The following is a 21837-nucleotide window of genomic DNA, read 5'->3' on the forward strand; positions in this document are numbered from 1 at the left end:
TAGCGGTGGTGATTTGTTGCTGGACTGTTCTTGTCTCAACCCGTAGGAGTTGCACTCTCTCGATCCTCCTCCCCGTTCCTCCGGGAGCGGGGAAGGGGAGAGCCCCGGTGCAGGGAGGGGGGGAGACGGACACGGACCTTGATTGTTGTCAGCTCGGCACCACTCACTGGGAGTGAGTGAACAAGTTACCTGACTGGGTTTAAACCACAACAGTCAGACTAAACATTACTGAGCAGCAACTAAAAACATTGATGTTATCAGCATTGTTCTCAGGCTGAGAGTAAAAAACACAGCAATGTACCAGCTACTAAGGAGAAAAATGACTGCTACTGCTGAACTCAGGATAACTGGAAGCTTATGCTGGGTCCTTTCTTTTGTCCCTGTTACATATGTTCTATAAGAGACACTTTACGCCTTTTTGCTAATACATTTCCTACTTTAGGTCAAAAGAGAAAACAAATATGCAAAAAACCCTATCAAAATAGTGCTGTGTGGAGACCTCATAGCAGCCTTCCAATATCAGAAGGGGGCCTACAAGGATGCCAGAGAGGGACCCTTCATCAGGGACTGGAGTGACAGGACAAGGAGTAATGGATTCAGACTTAAAAAGGGGAGATTTTGGTTAGGTATAAGAAAGAAGTTCTTTACTGTGAGTGTGGTGAGGCACTGGAACAGGTTGCTCAAAGAAGTGGTAAATGCCCCATCCCTAGCAGTGTTCAAGGCCAGGTTGGACAGAGCCTTGAGCAACCTGGTCTAGTGGGAAGTGTCCCTGCCCATGGCAGGGGGGTTGGAACTAGATGATCTTAAGGTCCTTTCCAATACTAACTATGATTCTAAAATTCACAGACTCCTTCCACCCACTTCTCAACCTATTTCAACAGGATCCAATACCAAAATGGCTGATGCTTGCCATTTGTGTACACTCTCAAATTCCACAAATCCTTCCCGAGCTTTTTTTTGATGCTCATTTTCATTACTGTTGTAGCAGAGCAAATGTTCAGAGTGTGATCTACTGAACTACCAGCAAAGATTACTATTGCAGAATCTGCAATTTCTTAATGAAAATGAAGTTGCTCCTGAAAATAAACCAACATAATTAGCAAGGCAGTGCTGTGTGAAATTTGCACCATTCTCTTGTTAACCTATATGTCAAAATGTATTACTGTGTGTATGTAAATTTGCATTTGCAGTTCAGTAACCTCACAGATTATGATCTAACCACTTCTGGAAACATAATGCTACAAGAAATAAAAGCAAATCTAGTGCCTGGCTCTAATTTGTTATTTTATTAGAGGCTTTTTCTTCAGTGATTCTAACTGCTTAGGGCTTGATCTTCATAAATTGCATCCTGTCTAAAAGGAGTCATATTATTTCTACAGTGAAATTTCTAATTCCTTCTCTCCTCTCAATTAAGTCAAATTAGTTCTCCCTTGCATCTAGCTTCCTCATTTCAGGGTTGGGCCCAAGCATACAAACATACAAGCATGTTACAGAGCAGCACTATTTCTAGTTACTTATGAGTGCAAAATTTTGTCTTTTAGGGAGATCCCGAGATCCTCTCAAGAAGCAGGTCACTGACTTGATCAACTGGGCACCCTCATGGTGCATCACCATCTTAACCTTGAGTAACACAGTACAAAGCACAAGACGTTTCATTTTCAGACCTAACACGTCCTGCGTTGACCTATGTAGCCCAAAAATGAGTTAAAGCAGAATGTTTAAAAATGTTTTACAAACCAGTATTTTATATCACCCTCTACAAAGAAAGAAAAAAAAAACCACCACAATTCCAACATCAGCAGTCCAGCTCCCCACCTTCAATGCAGTTGCTGACACACAATTTCTCCACCAAATTACTTCACTTACACCATCACAGAATTTGCAGCAGCAGAATCACCCCTTTGTACTTCTGCTGATCAGAAACTGCAGGGACTCATATCCTTGAATAATAGTGCTGACTGATGAAGATGGATCCACTGAATCCTACTTCCCCCCTGCATGCAGCCCAGCCCATTTCTCCCATCTCTAAGCAGCAAATAGCGTTAGATCTACACCACCAGATCCACTCCTCCTGCCATGCAAAAGGCTCCCATTTCTATAGCAAGTACATCCAAAACTGGTTGAACTCCACAATGCTGCTCTTAACCAACATGGATTAGGGTTCAAGCTGCTCATTTACCCCCCTCTCCTGCCTGATGACTGAGACACTCCCTCACATTCTTTTCCAATTCTAGCTGGAAAGGGTTCAGGGAAGGAGTAACATGCTCAAAGTTACAAAGCATCTTCCACATAATAAATAACTAAACAAATGATTCAAACTAGAAAAGGAGACAACTAAGGGAGAAAATTAAACAGTTCTGTAAAGTCGTAACGGTGTAGGGAAAGCATGCAGGGATTATTAAATCATTCTCTCTTCCAATACAAAAAAGCCAATAGGAATCAGGTTAAAACCACAGAAATAGGTAGTTCACCAGACATTGAATAGTTGAGCCACAGAGCTCTTTGTCAAAATAGGTACTAAAAATGCACGTGTCTTCAAAGATAACAGCTGTCTCTGGATAGAAATCCAGTCAGGATAATTAAATATGTAGAAACCACATTTGGCTCAAGAGCTCCCTAAGTTTTTGAGTGGTCGGAAATCTGTGAAACATTTAAAAATAATCGTATATCCTCATCCTGTTCTTGCATCCCTCCTAAGCAGATATTTATGACTGCATGTGGCCTGACCAGCACAGCAATTCTGGCAGATCCAGACTTCACTCCAAAGCCAGAACAAAGGCCTCAACAAACTGTCACAATTCCTGAAAAAAAACATTGAGCATTTGCTCTCATTTCAGCAACAGAACTCTTCAAATTCTCCTTGTAGTAACTCCTCTGGAATGCCAGCTTATTTTTATGTAGTACAGAGCCTTCTGGTTTTGAGCTACAAAGCTAGTGAGGTTTTGTTGCTGCTGAGGTTTTGTTCTTGTGCCATGAATTGCTGACATGATGACTGTGAAAATGCTCTGCAGGGAAACACTGCAGTATTCTAAAATATTAAATATTGATCCCTGGAATCTGTGAGGTTTTTTTGCCTTTAGTCTTGCCCTGTGATATACATACTATCTTTTCTGCTCACCTCTTTGATTATGCATACTGTAGGAAGGACTTGACATCAGTGGTTCAGCTACTTCATCAGAAAGTATTGCTGAAACCCTTTAAAAATGGAGATCATTACCTGTCATTAATTCCTTTAGAACATTACACAGAGCAAACCCACGAATTAGGGAATGCTTTTAGAGCAGCAGTCAGTGTGGCCAGCAACATCTCACCAATCAAAGGAAAGTAATCCATCAGTAAATTATGCTTCTCTCCTGATTCAAACAGGCCTGTATGACTTTGTACTGAATAAGAAAGCCACAAGGTTTCAGCAGCAAGAAACTCCATTATGTCACCACTGGACTTAAGGTACTCACTGTGCTCACTCGCACATTCATCACACAATTTTGGCATGCGATTGAGATACAGTAAAAAGACTGAGCAGATTTGAATGTTAAACTTCAGTATGCTCAGTGACTGCCATAGCTCTTGGATTATAATACCAGGTTTCAGCTGGCCACTATATAATTATTTTCATATGGCAGAATAACTTCAGCAGGGGAGCTGATCACAGACTTACAACAGTGGTTAGTTCACTGCCTATCACTATAAACAAGAAACATGCAAGCAATCTTGGTTTTTCAGAGGCACAGTGGGAATGTTCAAAATCTCAAATATTTTCATAGTTTTCGTCTCGGCTTCATTTGTTCATTCATGGGGGGAGACAGCAATCCAGTTCACAAGCTGTACTTATGGCCTAGCACTATCAAAGAGCCCTTCTGGGAAATCTAACCTGTTGTTTGTGAAGATGAGAGACTGCAACAGTCTGTTCTGCCTAGTGAGACTACAAATGCTGCATCTAGCCTAAGTTACTAAATACAACTCAGTCTTCATCTGCAATGCTCCTATTTCTTCCATTCTGGTTTTCCTCTCAGCAAACACAATGTGTAATTGTCCTGAATTATGTGCCAGTTGTTCAGTGTGGGAGAAGAACTAGAAGGAAGCCAACAAGACCAGATAACATAGATCCTGAGGGAAGACAGGCAAGTAAACTCACGGGAATTACTGCTGGCTTCTCCCAGGAAGGCAGCTCTAAACATTGTTTTTATCCCAGCATATATCTTTAAAATATTTTGCTTGGATACTTACACAGATCAATTAAAGTCAGCTTTAGAAATAAAGCACTGGCCTCAGTCATCATCTGGGCAAGGTAAAACATTTAGATTCCTAACAGGATTGAAATGCATTTACAAGATCTTCTACAATTCCTTCTAATTCAGAAGCAATTCTCTATTGTAGTTTTCCACATAAAGGACAGCAAAACCAGGAGAAATTTCTTGATTTCTACTGTCCCATGCTATTAAAATACCAGAACAAATATTATCGAGAAAGATGAAACAATGACAATTTTACAGTTCTAGAGAACTGAAGGTTTCAACCTAACTTCCATTAAGAAACAATTTGGAAAAAAACTTAGTGCAACTAATTAGGCCCTAATTACCAAATTCCTAGTGGTAAGATTTGGTGATAAACTGCATACAAAGACACTCTGCTAACTTCTTTTCTGAATCACCACCAGTTAATGTGCCCCACTGAATTTCATAGACACAAACACATCCTATGCATACCACATTCCAAACCTGGACTGTACTGAACTCAGCGGGAGCTGGGAATCATTTCATTGCAGCTTTACAAAGACAGCTACTTTGGCTCCCAAGTCTGCAAATTACAAGGTAATACTGAAGTGTAAACCAAGATGTATTTTTTGTACAATTTTCCTGACAAAACCTTATGTTACATGTTGTTAAATATGTTGGAAATGATATATTACATAAATTAGTTGAAACACCGCATGTCAAGTCCTCTCTACAGCTTATGGTTTGATACATAAGCAGAAAAGACAGCCTTTGTTTCTTTTTGTACTATGTCAGAGAAGAAAGACCAGTCATGCTTGAAAAATCAACTCGAAAGTGGTTTTAGAAAGTCACACAGAGTACCACAAGACATTAGTGATGATGATAATTAGCACTAAGACATGCATGGCTAATATTGTATTTCTTTAACTAGTAACCCCATCATACTATACTACAAACAAAAGCATGGGTTGTGCAAATATTTTGTTTTGTTTCAGTAACATACCTCTCAGTCACTTGTTTTTGTGCTTTCTCTCTTTCTTACTCTTCTAAAACATTGTAAAGGAAATGGCATCTCTCTAAAAAACACTGCAAAGCTAGTCTTTTGGCTCTTTCAATACTCCCCTCACATGACAAGAATGATTAAGTAAGTTTTAAAAGGAGCAAAACCAATTTCTTTCTCCTTGTCCCCATCTGACTACCAGACTCAAACAAGAGGATGAGGGGAGCTTGCATCCTTTCTAGTCAACCATCTTACCCTGCAGCCATCCTTCTCCCTCTAGCTAGCCAACATCAGTCCCTGCAATGCTCTCCCTTTTAAACCCTGCCTTCAGCACAGATGTGATTAATTGCAATTTACTGAACACTCCTAGTCTGCCCAGGGACCAGCCTCCAGCTTGCTCTACATCCACTGTGTCACCTCTACAGGGACAAAACCAGCACGTTTCCTTTGCACCTCAGTACTAATGGGGCATAAAGAGCAGATCTATAAAAGCTGATACTCGGTGACTTTTGAAAGCAGAATGGAGCAAAAGATAACAAAATCACCTGTAATAATTCTTCCCTTTCTGGCCCAAATTCCTAAGAGGTGTTTTCCTCTCTTCCTAAAGCGACTGTCCTCCATGTAATGGCTCAGCTGTTAATGTCACTGTCTTTTGAAACAGGTCATGCTAATGGCAAGCTTGCTTTGCACATACTGCTTCGAGCTCATTAATATGCATGTTCTCTCTCTGTTCATTTGTTTCTCTATTTACTTTGAAGTTGCCTCACTGGAACCTGCACTGCTTTTCTGTGTTCAGATCTTGGCTGGCATTTCTCAGCTTGCTACGTCTCTGTTTTTTATCTAGGACGCAAATGGGACCAAATGTTGCAAAAGTCAGTTAACAGCAGCTCGGGTGATATTTGGTGCCCAGCTGAATGAATTTCTTGGCCTCCTCACCCTCACTGCTGAGAGATGTTCTTTCTACTTGCTCTCAAATTGACTGTTTACATTGCAAATTTTAGGGCAAGTAACATCTCTGTATTTGTCAAGCACCTGCCCCAGGACAGTACAGGCCCACATTGTGCTTCTATGAAAAATAACACCACCTGGGTTACCTTAATTCTCTAAATGTCTATTCCACCTGAAAGAGCTATTTCCAGCATGGGAGAAGGAATCAACTTTGACTCAGATATCAGATTCTCAGTCTGATAAGGGAAAGTGATTCAGCTGTCTTCTTTTTGCCTTTGTGATTCAGGAGCAGCTCATTATTCAGATGACAGCATTGTAACTGGGAACAGAGTCAGTCATAACTCGGAACTTCTTTGACAGGGAGGAGCAAAAGTATTTATATTTTATTCAGAGGTCACTATATTAATATCTCTCCATACAGAGACCAGTTCCAACATTGTCTTCTGCAATAGGCCCATGTCATCCAAGGTTATTTTGGGGTAAAAGACTTGGAGATACTGTTTTCCTCAAAGTACCTCCAGGGACAGCCAGTTAGCTAGTGTCTCTTGAGGCTGCAGGTTGTGACAAGGTAGATCTGCTTCCTACTAAGTCCCTTCCTAGCAAATCTGCAGACACACAACCTTCATGATTCCTCCATACAAACAACAGTTTATTCTCAGTCAACATCCATTAGAAAACCAAGGAACACACCCTGAAGCATATGAGAGGAACTGGCTGTGACCAAGACACTGAGCCTGTCTAACTAAGGAGTGAGCATGGTTGCTTAAACAAATTTACTAGCCTTTTTCTAGAGGGCTGCAGGATTAAAATCAAACAAATGGGTACAAATGCCTTTTTCAGCCGATGGGACTCTAAGCCACTGCTAAACCAGTGCATCAAAACCATTACAGTTTGAATCCACCTTCAAACTGTGTCCAAGTTACCTCCAACCCTTTAAATCCCCACAGCATTTCTTGCACAGAAAAGCACTAGTATGCTAGGTAAGTTTTTAAGTAGCCAATTCTTCTACTGGATCTCACAAAATTTTTCATGACACAAAAATATTTCAATATGCATCTGTTTTTTAATACAATATAGTTCATTAAATTATTTGCAGCATCAGTTTTAACAGGATCCACAAAAGGAAGCATACATAAATTAAAAGAACTAAACTGAGCCAGTGGTATAGACCAGGATCACTAACCTACGTCATCATGCAAAGGGCTGCATATGAGTTATTTGGAAATGGCAATACAACAGGGCTGACAGGTAGGCAGGAGCTGAGAGTCCCGGCAACTTGACAGGGCACTTCAGTGCAACCTGAGAGTGCTTAACACACAGGCCATCTAACATCTAACATCTTTAACACACCACATCTTCCAGTTCACACTGTTTACTGGCATGTGCCTCATTTGACGCAATACAGAATCCATCTAACAGCCACTAGCTGAGGCACTTGACCTCAGTCTAGATCTACTGCTGCACAGCCTTGAGTTAGTAACTATATATTCTCCAACAGGAGCAATAGCAAGGATGCAACATCATCTCAAAATCCATCATACACTACAATACACTGAACAACTGCAAATCAGAACAGTGAGTAGAAATAGCAGTGGTAAGAGCCAAAGTGACCACCTGTGGAGGAGCTAACAGTGTAGACATGAGAGCACACACCAAAATGTAGTTTTATTTTCAAAATTACCTTGCTTACTTGTTTTCAGCATCTTTAGGTAGCCAAACAGCTCAATGTGCAAGTGGAGATAAGTGGCATTCTTCGGAGGCCGGTATTGGAACCAATGCTGTTTAAAATCTTTGTTGCTGACACAGACAGCAGGATTGAGTGCATTCTCAGCAAGACTACTGATGACACCAAGTTGTGTGGTGCAGTCAACATGCTGGAGTGGGGGGATGCCATCCAGAGGGACCTGGACAGGCTCAAGAGGTGGGCCAGTGCAAACCTTGTAAGTTCAACCTAAAGGGGGCCTACAAGAAACCTGGGAAGGAACATTTTAAAAGGGCTTGTAGGGACAGGACAAGGAGTAATGGCTTTAAACTGAAAGAAGGTATATTTAGATAGGTATTTGGAAGAAGTTCTTCTTTGTGAGGGTGGTGAGACACTGAAAGAGGCTGTCCAGAGAAGCTGTGGCTGACCCACCCCTGGCAGCATTCAAGGCCAAGTTGGATGGGGCTTTGAGCAGCCTGGTCTAATGGCAAGGAGGTTGGAATTGGAAGATCTTTAAGGTCCCTTCCCTAAACCATTCTGTAATTTCATGAAAATCCATCTCATTCAGCCCTGAAAATTGGTGGTTATTTAATGTAAAACATAAAACTGACAACCTGAAGACGAGTGCGTTCAGCTTTGCTCTTACTAAAATCAATGGAAAAATACCTAAAACTCTGTGACTGTCACATCATAGTCATCTGCAACCTGAAAATGCAGTCAAGCTCTAATGAGATAATGCACATCACTTAATCAACCAAAGAGGATAGATGAGAGAGCATGCCATAAAAAGATTTTGACTCACAGTGGCTAATTTCTGAACATCTTCATCAGATGCTCCCAGTGAAGCAAGTCCTATCTCTTGTGAAAACTGCGCAAACTTGGGATCAGCAAGTAGAGGCACGTGTCCCAAGAGTTCATGGCATGTATCCCTAAAGGCATGAAAAGTAGAAGAGATCATTACAGAAATTAATGCCACAATCATTCCATAATTAATTAAACGTAAGCCATTTTATATGACCTCTACTTTAAAAGTCTTACCATGAAGCACTTTTTTTACAGTGTAATTGCTCTTCCCTGTGCATGGTTCCATAGAAATATCCATGTTTGCTTCTATTAAGTAGATTATACATCATTTAACCCCACCTGTTCTGTGACTTCCCCATCATTTCTAGATTGAATGGAAGGGCCTAATCACTGCTGTCTTCCAGGCTTAGTACCATAAAGACTGAACTGCCCAAAGGAAAGCCAGATGTCTCACAAGTACGGTTTTCAGCATTTCTTTCCATGTGCATCAAGTTCAAATCCAACACATTCCCTCTTCCTCTTCCCCATTCCTCTTTTTGCATGTGGGTACAACTTCACAACCAAATATTTTGCCACTTGCCACTATAAATTCAGGGTAATATTTACAGTGGTTTCTGTGTGCTTGATTTCTTGTTTAGTCCTGAGTTCCTTCTACAGTTACTGGGTACTTTTGTAACTTGATCCACTTTTCACCAAGTAGGTTTCAGAAAAAGCAGAGAAGCCAAATCATTTCAGAAAGAACTGCTGTCCACACCTGTAAGTGCATTTTAGCCATGACAAAGTGCAGATATAAGTGTACAAAAAACTGCCAACCAGCCTAACAGAAGTGCACATGCATCATCTATAAAAGCTCTCAAACAATTCTGAAAGTTTTGGTGCATTTGTGCTAAGAAAATAATGGACCTGGTAGTAAAGTTCACTTTAAAAATCAGATCTGACATTTCCTTTGCTTTTGCCTCTTCAAAGACATTTCTTTTTTATCTTTTTTTCTTTTTCTTAAGCTGTAAACAAATGCTTTAAAGGCAGGGAGAAAACATCAAGTTTTCTGCTTTCTATCCAAAATCATCCAATTTGTCTTTTATAAACTATTTTTGTTTGGAAAGACAGAAAACCTGACACTTCAGATAAATCATGAACAGAAAAACAACACTGTATTATTTAAAGTCTCCTTACTCATTATTCTTCACCAAGAAGGCTGCAGCAACTGTGTCTAGGTAGATAGTAGTAGTTAGTTTCTCAATGCATGCAAATGAAGATTAGCATTTTTGGCATTCCTAGGTTGCTTCACCAAAAGCTTATCAAATAGAGTTTCAGTACTGAAGGGAGACATAGAAGCTTCTCTTCTCAGCCCAGACGGCCTCACTGACAGACGCTTAGCAACATTTGCTCATGTTACATTCACACCTTTTGGTGAGACAAGCACCATTCTGAAGCTGTACATGAAAAGTTTAAGCCAATTTCATATACAGATAATTCATTCACTGGTACAGAGAAATTACCAAGTTTCATTTCTCTTCCTTCCTAGACACAGGTATTTCCCAAAGAAGCAAGGGAGGTGAATAGATAATCTTGCTCCTGATAAAACAAAAAGTACTTTTGGCATGATAAAACAAACATGATCCATGAACACTGACTACAGATCCAGTTGTAGCAATATGGGCTGAGTGCTCAAATTTGCTGTGTGCCAGTATTTTTAGTCAGCACCCATAAAACATGTTTGATATGTACAGGTGGGCAGGAATGGTATCAGACATCATACTTACATAAGGAAAATTGTTTGCATTTGTTTTCTACTGCCTGATAAAGCTTGTCCTGAAAGTAATCTTTCTTCCCTTGTTTCTACACCATTGCATGTCCTTTCAGAGCCCTGGAAATTCCCAATTTCTCCAAAAGCAGATGGTAAGAAGGCTTTTCTTTTATGATCTCCACATCCCTTTGGTGATGCTCTGAGTCTTGTGAGATGATCAAAGTAGCCTACCACAAGACCCATAGGTTAAATAATACTCCTTTCCTCACTGGAGCTCAGACTTGAAAAATTGACTGCCTCTGCATGATATCTGTCTCTTTGTTCAGGAGATGGTTTGCATCGCTTGAACAGATAATCATCAATGGTTAATAACCTTTCTTAAATTCCTCCAGTTCCAGACATAACAATTTCTTCTGTCATCTCCTGCAAGCTTTAGCTTGCTAACAATGCAAAGGACAGCAGTAAAAATGAGTCTGTAGTCTGATAGATATACCCAGAGAATTCCCAGAACCAAACAATTCACTGGAGGAACCTGACTCCTCCAACCATCACCTTCCAACACAGAAATGGGCGACAAAGCCCATTCTCTGGAAGTCCAGCGCTCAAACTCCAATTCTCATTTCTCATCTTCACTGATGAAATCAACATTGATTCCTGAGTATTTCACCTATGCTGCACTGCATCAGACCACATGTATTTAACTTCGTATCAGTAGTTCAAATAACAAGAGCAAAGATATACTGGAACTGGCTTCAAATTCCTGGCTTTGGGTAAGGCTTCTACAGCAGCATCACTACTATTGGTACCTGCGTGAGTGTCTACATCTCTGTTTTCCTGTGCTAAAGCCACAACTCCCAGAAACAAATAAGCAAAGACGTGTTATTCCTTGTTCTGAACTGGGACACAGGCTCTTTGTGTCACTTCTACCCTTGCAAACAAAATGAGAACAGACAAAGCCTAGCCCCTTTAACTTGTCTCTCCTGACAAGGGGAGGAGGATGAGGAGGCAGAAGTTATTTGTCTCATGCCTTTAGCCTGCAGATTCTTCCATTAAAACTATGCAAAACAGTATTTTTAATATGCAGTTATAAAGAGGGGAGCTTGAAACAAAAATCATATGAACAAAAAAAAAAAAAGACCAACAATAAAAAAAAAACAACAAAGCAAAATCTTCCAGGCAGAACCATCAACTACCATTCAGTATTGTCACTGGAGTCTCTTAGATGTCCCTGCCAGCCTGGCCCTTTATAGATAGCCTAAACAATATAATTCTTCATTTAACTACCAAAGCTTGATTCTTTTGTTTTGTTTTGTTCAGAAAATAATTAAGTTCCTTTAATTTATTCACACACATTGCTCAGAGAAAATAAGATTTTTGTAATGCACTTTTCACAGCAAAAGATTTTTCTTGGAGTAAATTAGTTAGCAGAGCAGAGGAAATCTATATAGCTCTGTGAATGTAGTAGAAACATAATGAAACTCAGAAAGAAATGTTCTAAAATGCATATAGTAGTGATACAGATCAAACCAAATGAACTCTCTAATTTGTATCTAGCTCTATAGCCTGGGTGTTAAATCTGATGGAAAGCCCACTGAAGTCAAAGGGAGTCTTTTTACCAGATTTATGTCATTGAAATGCAACATTCACCAAGCCAGGAACCTGCAGCAAATCTCGTTATGGCCCCGTATATCAACCAGCAGATCTCAGGGCATTGCAGCTACTGCAGAGACAAAGAGCTGTCCCCTCTCAAGTCAATTTAGTTTTGCCATTGATTTAAAAAAAAAAAAAAACGGGATTTCACTCTGTATTTCTGATAACACTTACTATATGCTCTAACTATACATATAAAAAGAAAAACACATTTAAAAAGGTATTTTCAGAATTTTTCTATGGAGTTCCTAATAGTCAGTACACACTATTGAATTTATGTGAAGAAACAGGTCTGCAAAACGAGAGTAACAGCATTAGAAAATGACAGCTTCAGTCCTCTGTCAGTTTAAATTTAAAGGTGCTAAGACTATAACCTGGATTTTTAAGTTCAGCCCAAAAACTGAACTATTATTACTACACAGTGACTTTGCAGGCACCATGACCAGAAAGGTTACAAAAAAAGCAGCTGCCATTACTATTAAGGATCAGCTGTAACACACTGCATAATTGTGAATGTAAGCAGCATCCTCCTGAAAAGTACAGGGGTCTCAAATATACAAATCAATGAACCAGAGAACATCAAGAAAAGCACAGACACACTTAATTGATTCCTGGAAGATGTTCCTTCCTTTGTTCCTGTTGGAGTTATGTACCTAAATCCCCTATCAATAGATTAAAATGATCTTCTAGTTTGCATTAAGTTAATAAATGTCATCCTTCTTTTACTGAATATTGGCAGGTGCTGTGATCTGAGACACTGGCTTCCCACAGGAGAGGAAATCATGGGTGCAAAATCTGGTACTTCCAAATTTCTTTTTTTAATATCTAGAGATATTTCAGATAGATCAGAAGAGGTCCAGCATCATATATGAAAACCCTTCTTTTACACTGCAGCAATTTGCCCACAGATTTAAGAGATTAAAATTATAATTACAAATTATAAATTATAATTACAGAGGTTACAGAAATGAATTAATTTCTTCAGGGATTACCACCTCTTTCCCAAAAGGAAAACACACACACAAAACTAACCTCACAGCACTTCAGCAAATACTTTGCCCAGTTCACATGCTGAGGAAAAAAGTAGATAAGTGTATAACAGCACCACCTGGTGACTCCTGCCAGAATAATGTTAGAGCATTTTTAGTTCCTGCTTAATACGCGGTTTCATTAATCCTTTCACATCCAAAAATATCACTCCATGGTTTTGGCAGTCTATTCATGAAATCAAAATTAGGCATGCATCCAAATGTTTGCAAGGCTGGAGCTGAATATATATGTATGAATCCTTTGTGTAAATTTGGGCAAAAAAAAAAATACACTCAAGTAGTCCAAGCTGACTAAACAACAGCTACAATTTCATGCTAACCACCTGATGACTGACTCACTGCGAAAATGTCATTCCTTGTGGTTAAAAGATCAGCGTATGACTTTGGTAAAACTACTTCCATATTATCTGACTGACATGTATTGTTCTGTTATTACTGTACAGAGCACACCATATATAAAACACGACAAGAACTACAATCGCTTTGATCTTTTTTCCCCCTACTTTTCAACAAGAGACCAAATGCTGAAATATTTCATCCAAACTCACAATATTCTGTTTTAGAAAAGCTGCAATGCTGTCCCATGAAAGCCTCTTATTTCTAACATGTCCCCTATAACAGGCTTTATAGCTAATATCCTCCCTGGCTGAGAGACTAATGCCTCATGACTTGCTTGTGTTGTGTTACTGGAGATAAATGAAGGTCAGCTGTGGAGTCTGACCCAAAGAAAGATAAATGGGGACGTAAGAAAACCAAATCGTAATTCTGAAAACATTTTTTTTCAGTTGATTCAGGGTTTTCTTTCCCCAACTTCTTTCCTTAGCTGTCCACCAGAGAATAAAATTTTAGATACTTGTTCAAAATGCTTAGTTCAAAACTCCATTTTTCAATGAAATATAATCCAGATAGAATTTTTTTACCCACCATATAAACAACCCAGTCATTTAAGAGCCTTGCAAAAAGTCCAAAAGAAGCCCCTGAATAAAATTCTGGCTCACCAACGTAAAAGGTTTTGTCATCCATGGTGTAAGTAGATTTTTACACTTGAAGGAAGGTTCCTGTTTTCAGTCTTGACAAATTCAGTTAGGTCGTTTAAGAATCTAGTGAGCATATTTTCTCAAAACTAAAGCAAATGTAGCAACTTACGGTTCCGGGGTGTAGAGAGGATCCGAGCCATGTCGTATGTACTGAGTACAGTGAAAAACTCTATATGCTAAGCCAGCTAAAAAATCTCGGGGAGACAAGTATCCAGCAACTGGTCTCACTGTGAAGCCAGACCTTTCTGAAGTGAAGGAGATAATAAAATACCACATTATATATATATATATATATATATATATATATATATATATATATATATATATCATTGTATCAGTTTCTGAGGACAGGTAGTGATATGTTGTCAATTATTGTACCAGAAGCATGACATGGAGAATCATGGCTGAAGATCACCACACATAATTTTCACCTATTATATAGGAGAACTACCTTGCATTGATAGCGTACGTTTAATGAAAACAGTTTGAGGTATTTCAAAGTGGGTCTGAATACATTCATCTAGAAAAGATGGTAGGGTACCATAAGTGATGTTCTCAAATCATAGATTTTTATGTCTGGTACCAAATGGGAGAGAAATTTTGAAAACAGAAGATGTCTTCTGTAACATACATTAAAAACTAACAGAACAGAGCAGGATTAAATTAAATCTGTTCTTATTTTTACAGATAAATTATGGTTTGTGACAGTAAAATACTGGCTTTCTCAGTTGAGATCCTCATTTAAATATTTAACGAAGTGTTTCTTTGTCAGATTGGTCCCAGTGGGAAATAATTTCACTCAGTGACTTTGAAAAGCACAATTCTCTCCCAAATTCATTCTTTATTCTTTCCAAGTGTTTACAGGAGGATGTTCCAGTTTTTTAATAGACACTACTATTGCTGTATTTAGCCTGAAAACCTGTTTCTGAAGGAGTGTGAGGGTTTGAGTTTCTAGTTAGGGAGAAAGAAACCATACACTTTAGCATCATTCCTTAGAGACCGTAATACAATACATGAGACACCCAGAAGGACATAGCCAAACTCTAAGAGTGATGAGACAGTTACTACCAGATGCAGGTGTTCACAAACAGAAATTATGGATGAAGAAAGGAAGCCTTTCATTACAAATTCTGTATTTCTCTTAGCTAAAGATTTTCAACACATATCTGGGGCAAAATGCATTGCTAATTCCTCTCATAACATTTAACAACACATAATATTTTTTTCCAAACACCCATCTTTACCATATTTTACTTCTGGAGCTCCTGAAGCTCCTGAGCAAGAGGATTAAGGAACAAGCATGTGTATCTGAAAGATCCTTGAGGAGAAATTAAAATCTTAAATTAACTCTTTAGTGGCTTTTCCTCTCCTGCTAAGAATAGCAGGTTCATGTCTGCCACTTCTTCCATATGGGATAAATTTCCATTACAGATGAAAAATAAGAGTATTTTCAAACTTAAATATGTAATATACTGGTCACTTTAAAAATAACATTAAAGAGAGGTACCAGATCACCTATGCAGTCACATTGATTTTTTTCAATATATAAATATGACTTTAGGTATTGAGCACTCAGGAAGCCTCCTGTCCTCCAAACCTGCTCTCCTCTTTAAATTCAATTACCTTGTCATTTTATTCCCTCTTTTACCTGCCTGGATATTTAGGGGGATGCCCACTTGCAGTTATCAGAACTCCCACCCTGTGGTACAATCAGAAAAGCAGAGCTAACTCTGCTCTTTCTTTTCATTGTAGTGAGTGACTTTTCTCTCTGTGAAGAGAGGAACATCAAGTAATAACATTACATGATACATCTTCAGCTTTTTAACTCAAATTCCTACTTGCAAATACACAAACACAACTGTTTTGACTCAACAAACTTTCTGCCATGGAGAATGTCAAAACCAGAATGATACTTCTGGCTAAACTAAAGTCCACTGACAATGCAGAGAGTCTTTTCATGCCATGTGCTTTGTATCTAACAAAAAAAGAGTATTTTCATGGAACTCTATTTACATATTGACAAACCAAATATGGAACTTACCCTTAAGAAAAACAGAAACATCTTGCAGCTGAGGCACGTTATCCTCTCTGTATCCACAGTACTTAGTCAGCAGGGGAAAGTTTTTCAAATACTCATGACAAGCATGGGTAGGATAGAGTTTACTAAGTTCCCTAAATACCACCCCCCATGTTTTAATTTCTTCAGCTGTGTACTCCACTCTGGGAATGGGCTGACCACTGTAAAAAACAAAATAATGCAGAATACATCTGAATACAACCAGATTCTGGACAGACTGAGGATGGCAAAATTTCTGTAAAAATCATTATTTAAATAAATAAAGGAAGACACAAACTTTTAAAACTATTAAAAACTATTTTGAAATTACAGCTAGATGCTTTTATCTTAGACTTTCTTATTTATGTTACGTTGTACATATTGCATTCATTTCTTAAGAATCGTATTTCTTACTAAGCAATGAAACTATTAATCTTCATATATATCATAGTAGAAAGATGGATTTCTTATACGCCATGTTCCTATACCAGAGTAATATTTCTCCGTTTATTGTCACTGATGCCTTAGCAAGTGGTTAGCTGAAGATCCTTATTTAGTCTAATTTGTAGATTCAGTAAGACCATCAGCAGACTGCACTTACTATGCATTCTTTAAAATACTTACTATTCACATGGCATCATTACCTAGCATTTTACAAAGTGAAGATCAGGCAGTTACATGGATGTTTAGAAATGTGTGGATCCAGCTGAAATACATATATTTATTGTTTAGATGGTTGCTTACATATGCAGATATGTTTGGAACACCAAATTCATGCAGGATGACACCATGAGGAAGCTCACCTCAGAGCCAACAGCCTATCCTAGGTGTAACTAAGCCTCTAAATACATCTCTCCTTTAACTACTTTTTCCTTTCTTCTGCACCATTCCCCTGCCTCTTCGCCCTTCTATAGATGTACAGAAAAGCCTTCCAGAGTACCTGTAAGCCTGCCTCTGATATCCAGGATTTGCCTTGAGTGGTTATAGCTAATTCAAAACTGATAGTGTGAAGGGTATGAAGGGATCCTTCCAATTTACACTACCTTGTATTTAGCTGCAAGGAATTTCCCATGCCATGGTCATGGGCCATCATCTCACATTATCAGGTCTCCCTAGAATACACTTTATAATCTTTCTCTGGATTTAAAATTCATGTTATAGCATGTAACCTGTACAATCTGCCTTCTCTGCAAGTATCTTCTTTTCCTGCACTGTAATGTACTACACATTGGCAAAGGGATTCAGAGGATCCTCCTCCTCCCCATCAGTCCCTATCTCCCACTCCCCTGTACAGGGCTGGCGACATGGGTGCTCCCAGCCCAGTGCTGCAGCTTCTCCAGTACCACGGACAGTAGCTGAACGGGTGTACTGGGCATGGGGAATCCTGCCGTAGCGGAACTGCAGTGCTGGGCTTCTGCTGGGGGTGAACTTTCCATCTTGGCTGTTGACCAGTTCATAGTGTTGCCTATCTCCATTGTACAAGGTAACAAGGAATGAGCCCTCATGTCATATGGTGATTGCTGCTATGCAGTCCCTACGTGCACAAGAGAGGCTCATCTGCCCCACGCTTACTGTGGCTGCTCTCTCATCTTTATTGAAAACTTCCCATTTAATCCCCTTGCCTTTCGCTGTATCAAAGAATTTCGATCCACAGCAGTTATCTGTCAGTCAAAGGCTACTTTGTATGAGGTACTCATTCTTGTTAAGGACTCACTGAACATACAATACACCCGCTAGTTCCCCTTCAGCCACTCTTTTGCAGACATGACAGGAATTGCAACACATTCAGTGAAGCATTTCTCATCAGCTGAAGCTGTACTGGGTCTGCGCCCATTCTGCAGCAGGAGTGAGTCCTTCAGGTCTAGTATCTGTCTTCACCTTTACACTTTATCAGCCTTAAGCTGCCTTTCAGCTCACGGAAAACATAACAGCTATTCTAAATTGTACCATACATGACAGATACAAGCAGGTTACTGCTCCATCCACCTGAGGTTGCCAGAATACTGTTCAGTAGCCTTGTCACTTTTTTTCATACCTGACCTCTACTGTGGATGCTGCCAGTACAGGTCAGCGCTGGCCCAGCAAGGAGGAAGAAGTGTGTGTACCAGGTGAAAAACTCAGGTTTTTATTTAGCCTGCCACTAGAGAGGTATAACACAACCAAGGATCTGAAGCTTGGTCCCTGCTCACTAAAAGGTTTATAACTTAGTTATTGTTTCAATTAATTCACTAGTACTGAAGTAAGGTTCACTGAACATTAATTCCTTAATAGGATTTATGCCTAGGAGAGCTGATCTTATTTCTAGCTGATCATGGCATTGCTTTCTTTATCTAAAGGATCAAGGCAGCCAGACTTGAGGGAGGACCTATACCTTTCTCACTCAGCTCTGCAAAGCTCATTGTTCTTGCCCTCTTATTTCAGCAAGCAAGACCCACCTTGCACTCAAACATTTCAGTAAATCACATAAATGGCCAGCCTGCATAGCCAGTTTTCTTGTGGCTGACTCCACAAGCCAAGCCATCCTGAATTTTTATTTCCCCTTATTAAAACAGGGTCTTTCCATTTTGCCATGGTCATGAGCTATCAACTCATAATATGAATTCCCTCTTAAACGTAGTATTTTTCCTCCAGATTTAATTTTCTCAACACTTTTTCAATCCCTAATCAGTCTCAAAGGATTAATTAGCAACATCAACACATTTTCACTATCTTTAGGGTAGAAGCTAAGTGAAGGAAGGAGGAAATTTTTTTTGGCCCATTTATTTCATACAGCTGATCTTTACTGCTGTGTTCTATTAATGTGTCTTTCCCTTTATCACCCAGCACCAGCAAATAGCTGCTTCTCCAAGTTCCCTTCTTAGTGTTTCTCCCTCTCTCTCCACTACAGAGGCCTCTTTTATGTTCAAACAAAGCAGAGCATCTACCACTATATAACTGTAGCAATTCATAAAGGAAATGCTGATCAGGGATTTTCAATTCAACAATTTATTTACAGAGCCAACTCCTTGTAGCCAGTTTTTTTCATCCAAAGCTGTTATTTTTTTCAGGAAACAAATGTTTTGGTTTTGTTTTTTTAAAAAATACTTTTTTTTTTTTTTTCCTGGCAAAGGAAAAGTAGAAATGAATCAAGCCTCAGCAAGTGATTAGGGAGGTCACTCACCTGGAAGACACTAAGAGTTTCAAGACAATGCTCTGAATTTATCCCTAAGGGAAGCAGTCCTTACAACAGAGCTTTTCTTTTTGTATAAGTAAGTAAATAGTTATTAGTGATAAGACTGTTCCAGCGTAGTGTCAAAAATCTCAGCTCCTCAGCACAGGGAGCAGAAACAGCTTAGCTGTAGCAGCATGGAATCCTTCCCGAGCTGATTTGCCCTTCCCTCTGCGTGGCTTAGGCTGAGCTGCAGGATGCTGAGGCTACATGTCTCCCTCTGGGCTGTCTCTACAGGCATACTTGGAGACAGTATAGCCCAGCAGACATGGCACATGCCTGGGGTTAAGATAACCACAGCGTGAGACCTGTGGAGTATGAATGAGCTTTTGCCATTTCAAAGTAACTGCTTTAAGCACTGGCTTCCCAGAGATTTTGTAGTCCCTGGGTAAAAATACTTGAAGCATTTTGTTTTCCCTCTGCTTGTAATAACTGGAGAGTTTGAAATCTTTTAAAGGTTTGAAAAGATCAATAGGGTGAAGGAGCACTTCTGAGAAGTTTTGCTGTAGTACAAGATCTGACCCCCAAATAACATCTGGTTTGTGTTGTTTGGTTTCTGTAATGTGCCTGCAGAAATGGTTCTTGAGCCTTCAATACCTACAGAAAGAAAAGGTTTTTCCTTTCCTTTATCTGTTTTTCTGGGGGTATGCAGGATTACTCTATGTGAGTTTTGTGAAAAGATTTTTCTCACTGGTTTCAGAGTGAAAAAAAAAAAAAAAACACCTCTTTGTAGCAGAAGACCAACCACTGCTAGCGAGCCAGCTGCATGATCTTACCAGCACTTAACCAGCTGAGAGGGAGAAGGAAAGAAGGTATTTCCAGCAACTTAGCAGCTGTGAAGTGCGTGGCACTACTGTTACCATCATGGGTGAATGGAGAACTGTCCAACTTATGAAAGAGCTCTAGGAACACACACAGTCTGCCCTCACCCACAGGTACCTGCTTGCCATTTCTTACTGCAAGAAATGCTAGGCAAGAAGCTAAACCTACCACAAGCATCAGACTAGAAAAAAAAGAAGATAATAAATCAATCAACAGACAAAAAAACTGTCTCAATTTATATCTGAAAGCTGTAAAACTTAGGACTTACCTGGTCAGCCTAGGAAGCTTCTCTACCAACCAGCACCCTGCTCCTAGCATGCAGCAGCTCAGTATGCTGGATGACTATCAGGAGCCCCCAGCTAAATAAATGCCACCATGAGTGGAAAAAAGGGGAACCAGAACTGGCACTTACCAATTTATTAGATTGGTAATAGCTTAACAACAGGAATGGGACAGAAATAAAGGAGAAATACAATCAGGATTACATGTCACAAAGCAGAGTCAATCCTCCTGTCCCCCCAGCTTTCTGCAGCCCATATACTAGCCCTATATGAAAAACAAAAAAACGGAAATGAAAAACCTTCACCCCTTTTTTTGCTTCCTGACAGAATGCGCCTTCTATGAAAGGAGAAAAAAAAAAAAAAAGTGTTATATTCTTTAAATAGGTACAAATCCCAAAGGAGAAGAATTAAAACCTGAAAAAGTGTGGTAAAATGGAAAAGAATATGAAACTAATATGTTCATTCCCTTGAGAATGAGAGCTTAGGCCTGTTGCAAATGAAAGCTAGAATATGATTAGAATTAGTTGAATACTTCTGTGACAAGAAAATTGCAACACAGTAGGTGGTTGTAGGTAGCACAGAAAGTTTTCTGATTTCCACTCATGGTAACAACACCACTTCCACTATAGAGAAATTCACTGACTGAATTTTGAGAAATTTAGAGCTGTGTTAGCAAAAACAATTAATGGCATTTTGCAGCGTCCAGGATACTAAGCACATGAAAAGAAAACACTAATTTCATTTACAGTGAGCTTGTCCAATTACAAAGGGATTACAGACATGTACAACTCAGCAGTGCATCAGTCTGTCATTAAGACATACAAGCATTTGTAAATGAGTTTCTTCAGTTTTAGCAGCTATGAATAAAATGCTGAAGAGATAGTGCTTACCTTTCAAATGCTTTACTTGCCTGTATCTGTACCAAAAACATAATGGGATTTCAAGCATCAGGTTTGCCATTTATAGCCTACACTAAACTAGTCAAAGTCTAAAGGATGACTTTGTCTACTGTTAAACTTCCATCCTACAGAATGAAGTAAAGAATGAATCCTAAACAGTCAGCAGCACAGGGAAGAATTATGCCAGTACTTACTATTTATAGCTCATGGCAACATCCACAAAGTATTTTCTTCTCTGTCGATAGACATTGTCTTTAAATCCCTTAAGCAAGGAAGAAGAGAGTAATTCACAATAAGGACAGAAAATTGGTTGTAAGAATTACAAAATAAATCATTAAAGTGTTTATTTAGTACTAAATTACACTGTATTTTGATTAACACTAGCTACACTACTGCAAGAAAAGATAAGGATTCCTCCAC

The 21837-nt window shown here is 39.2% G+C and overlaps 1 protein-coding gene across 1 annotated transcript in view; it reads right to left on the reverse strand.

The window, feature by feature from the left end:
- TPH2 (tryptophan hydroxylase 2) overlaps positions 1–21837 on the reverse strand; it is a 51585-nt gene that overhangs the window by 22244 nt on the left and 7504 nt on the right. The window contains exons 5-8 of the mRNA XM_057429472.1: positions 21612–21679; positions 16193–16389; positions 14261–14396; positions 8667–8793 (exon numbers count right to left, since the gene is read on the reverse strand). Of these exons, the coding sequence (XP_057285455.1) occupies positions 8667–8793; positions 14261–14396; positions 16193–16389; positions 21612–21679 (528 nt within the window). The remainder of the gene's footprint in view (positions 1–8666; positions 8794–14260; positions 14397–16192; positions 16390–21611; positions 21680–21837) is intronic.

Source organism: Pezoporus wallicus, unplaced genomic scaffold, assembly GCF_028554395.1.
Source record: "Pezoporus wallicus isolate ANWC-B61680 ecotype Strahan unplaced genomic scaffold, APGP_CSIRO_Pwel_v1 contig_5069, whole genome shotgun sequence".
NCBI classification, from domain to species: Eukaryota; Metazoa; Chordata; class Aves; order Psittaciformes; family Psittacidae; genus Pezoporus; species Pezoporus wallicus.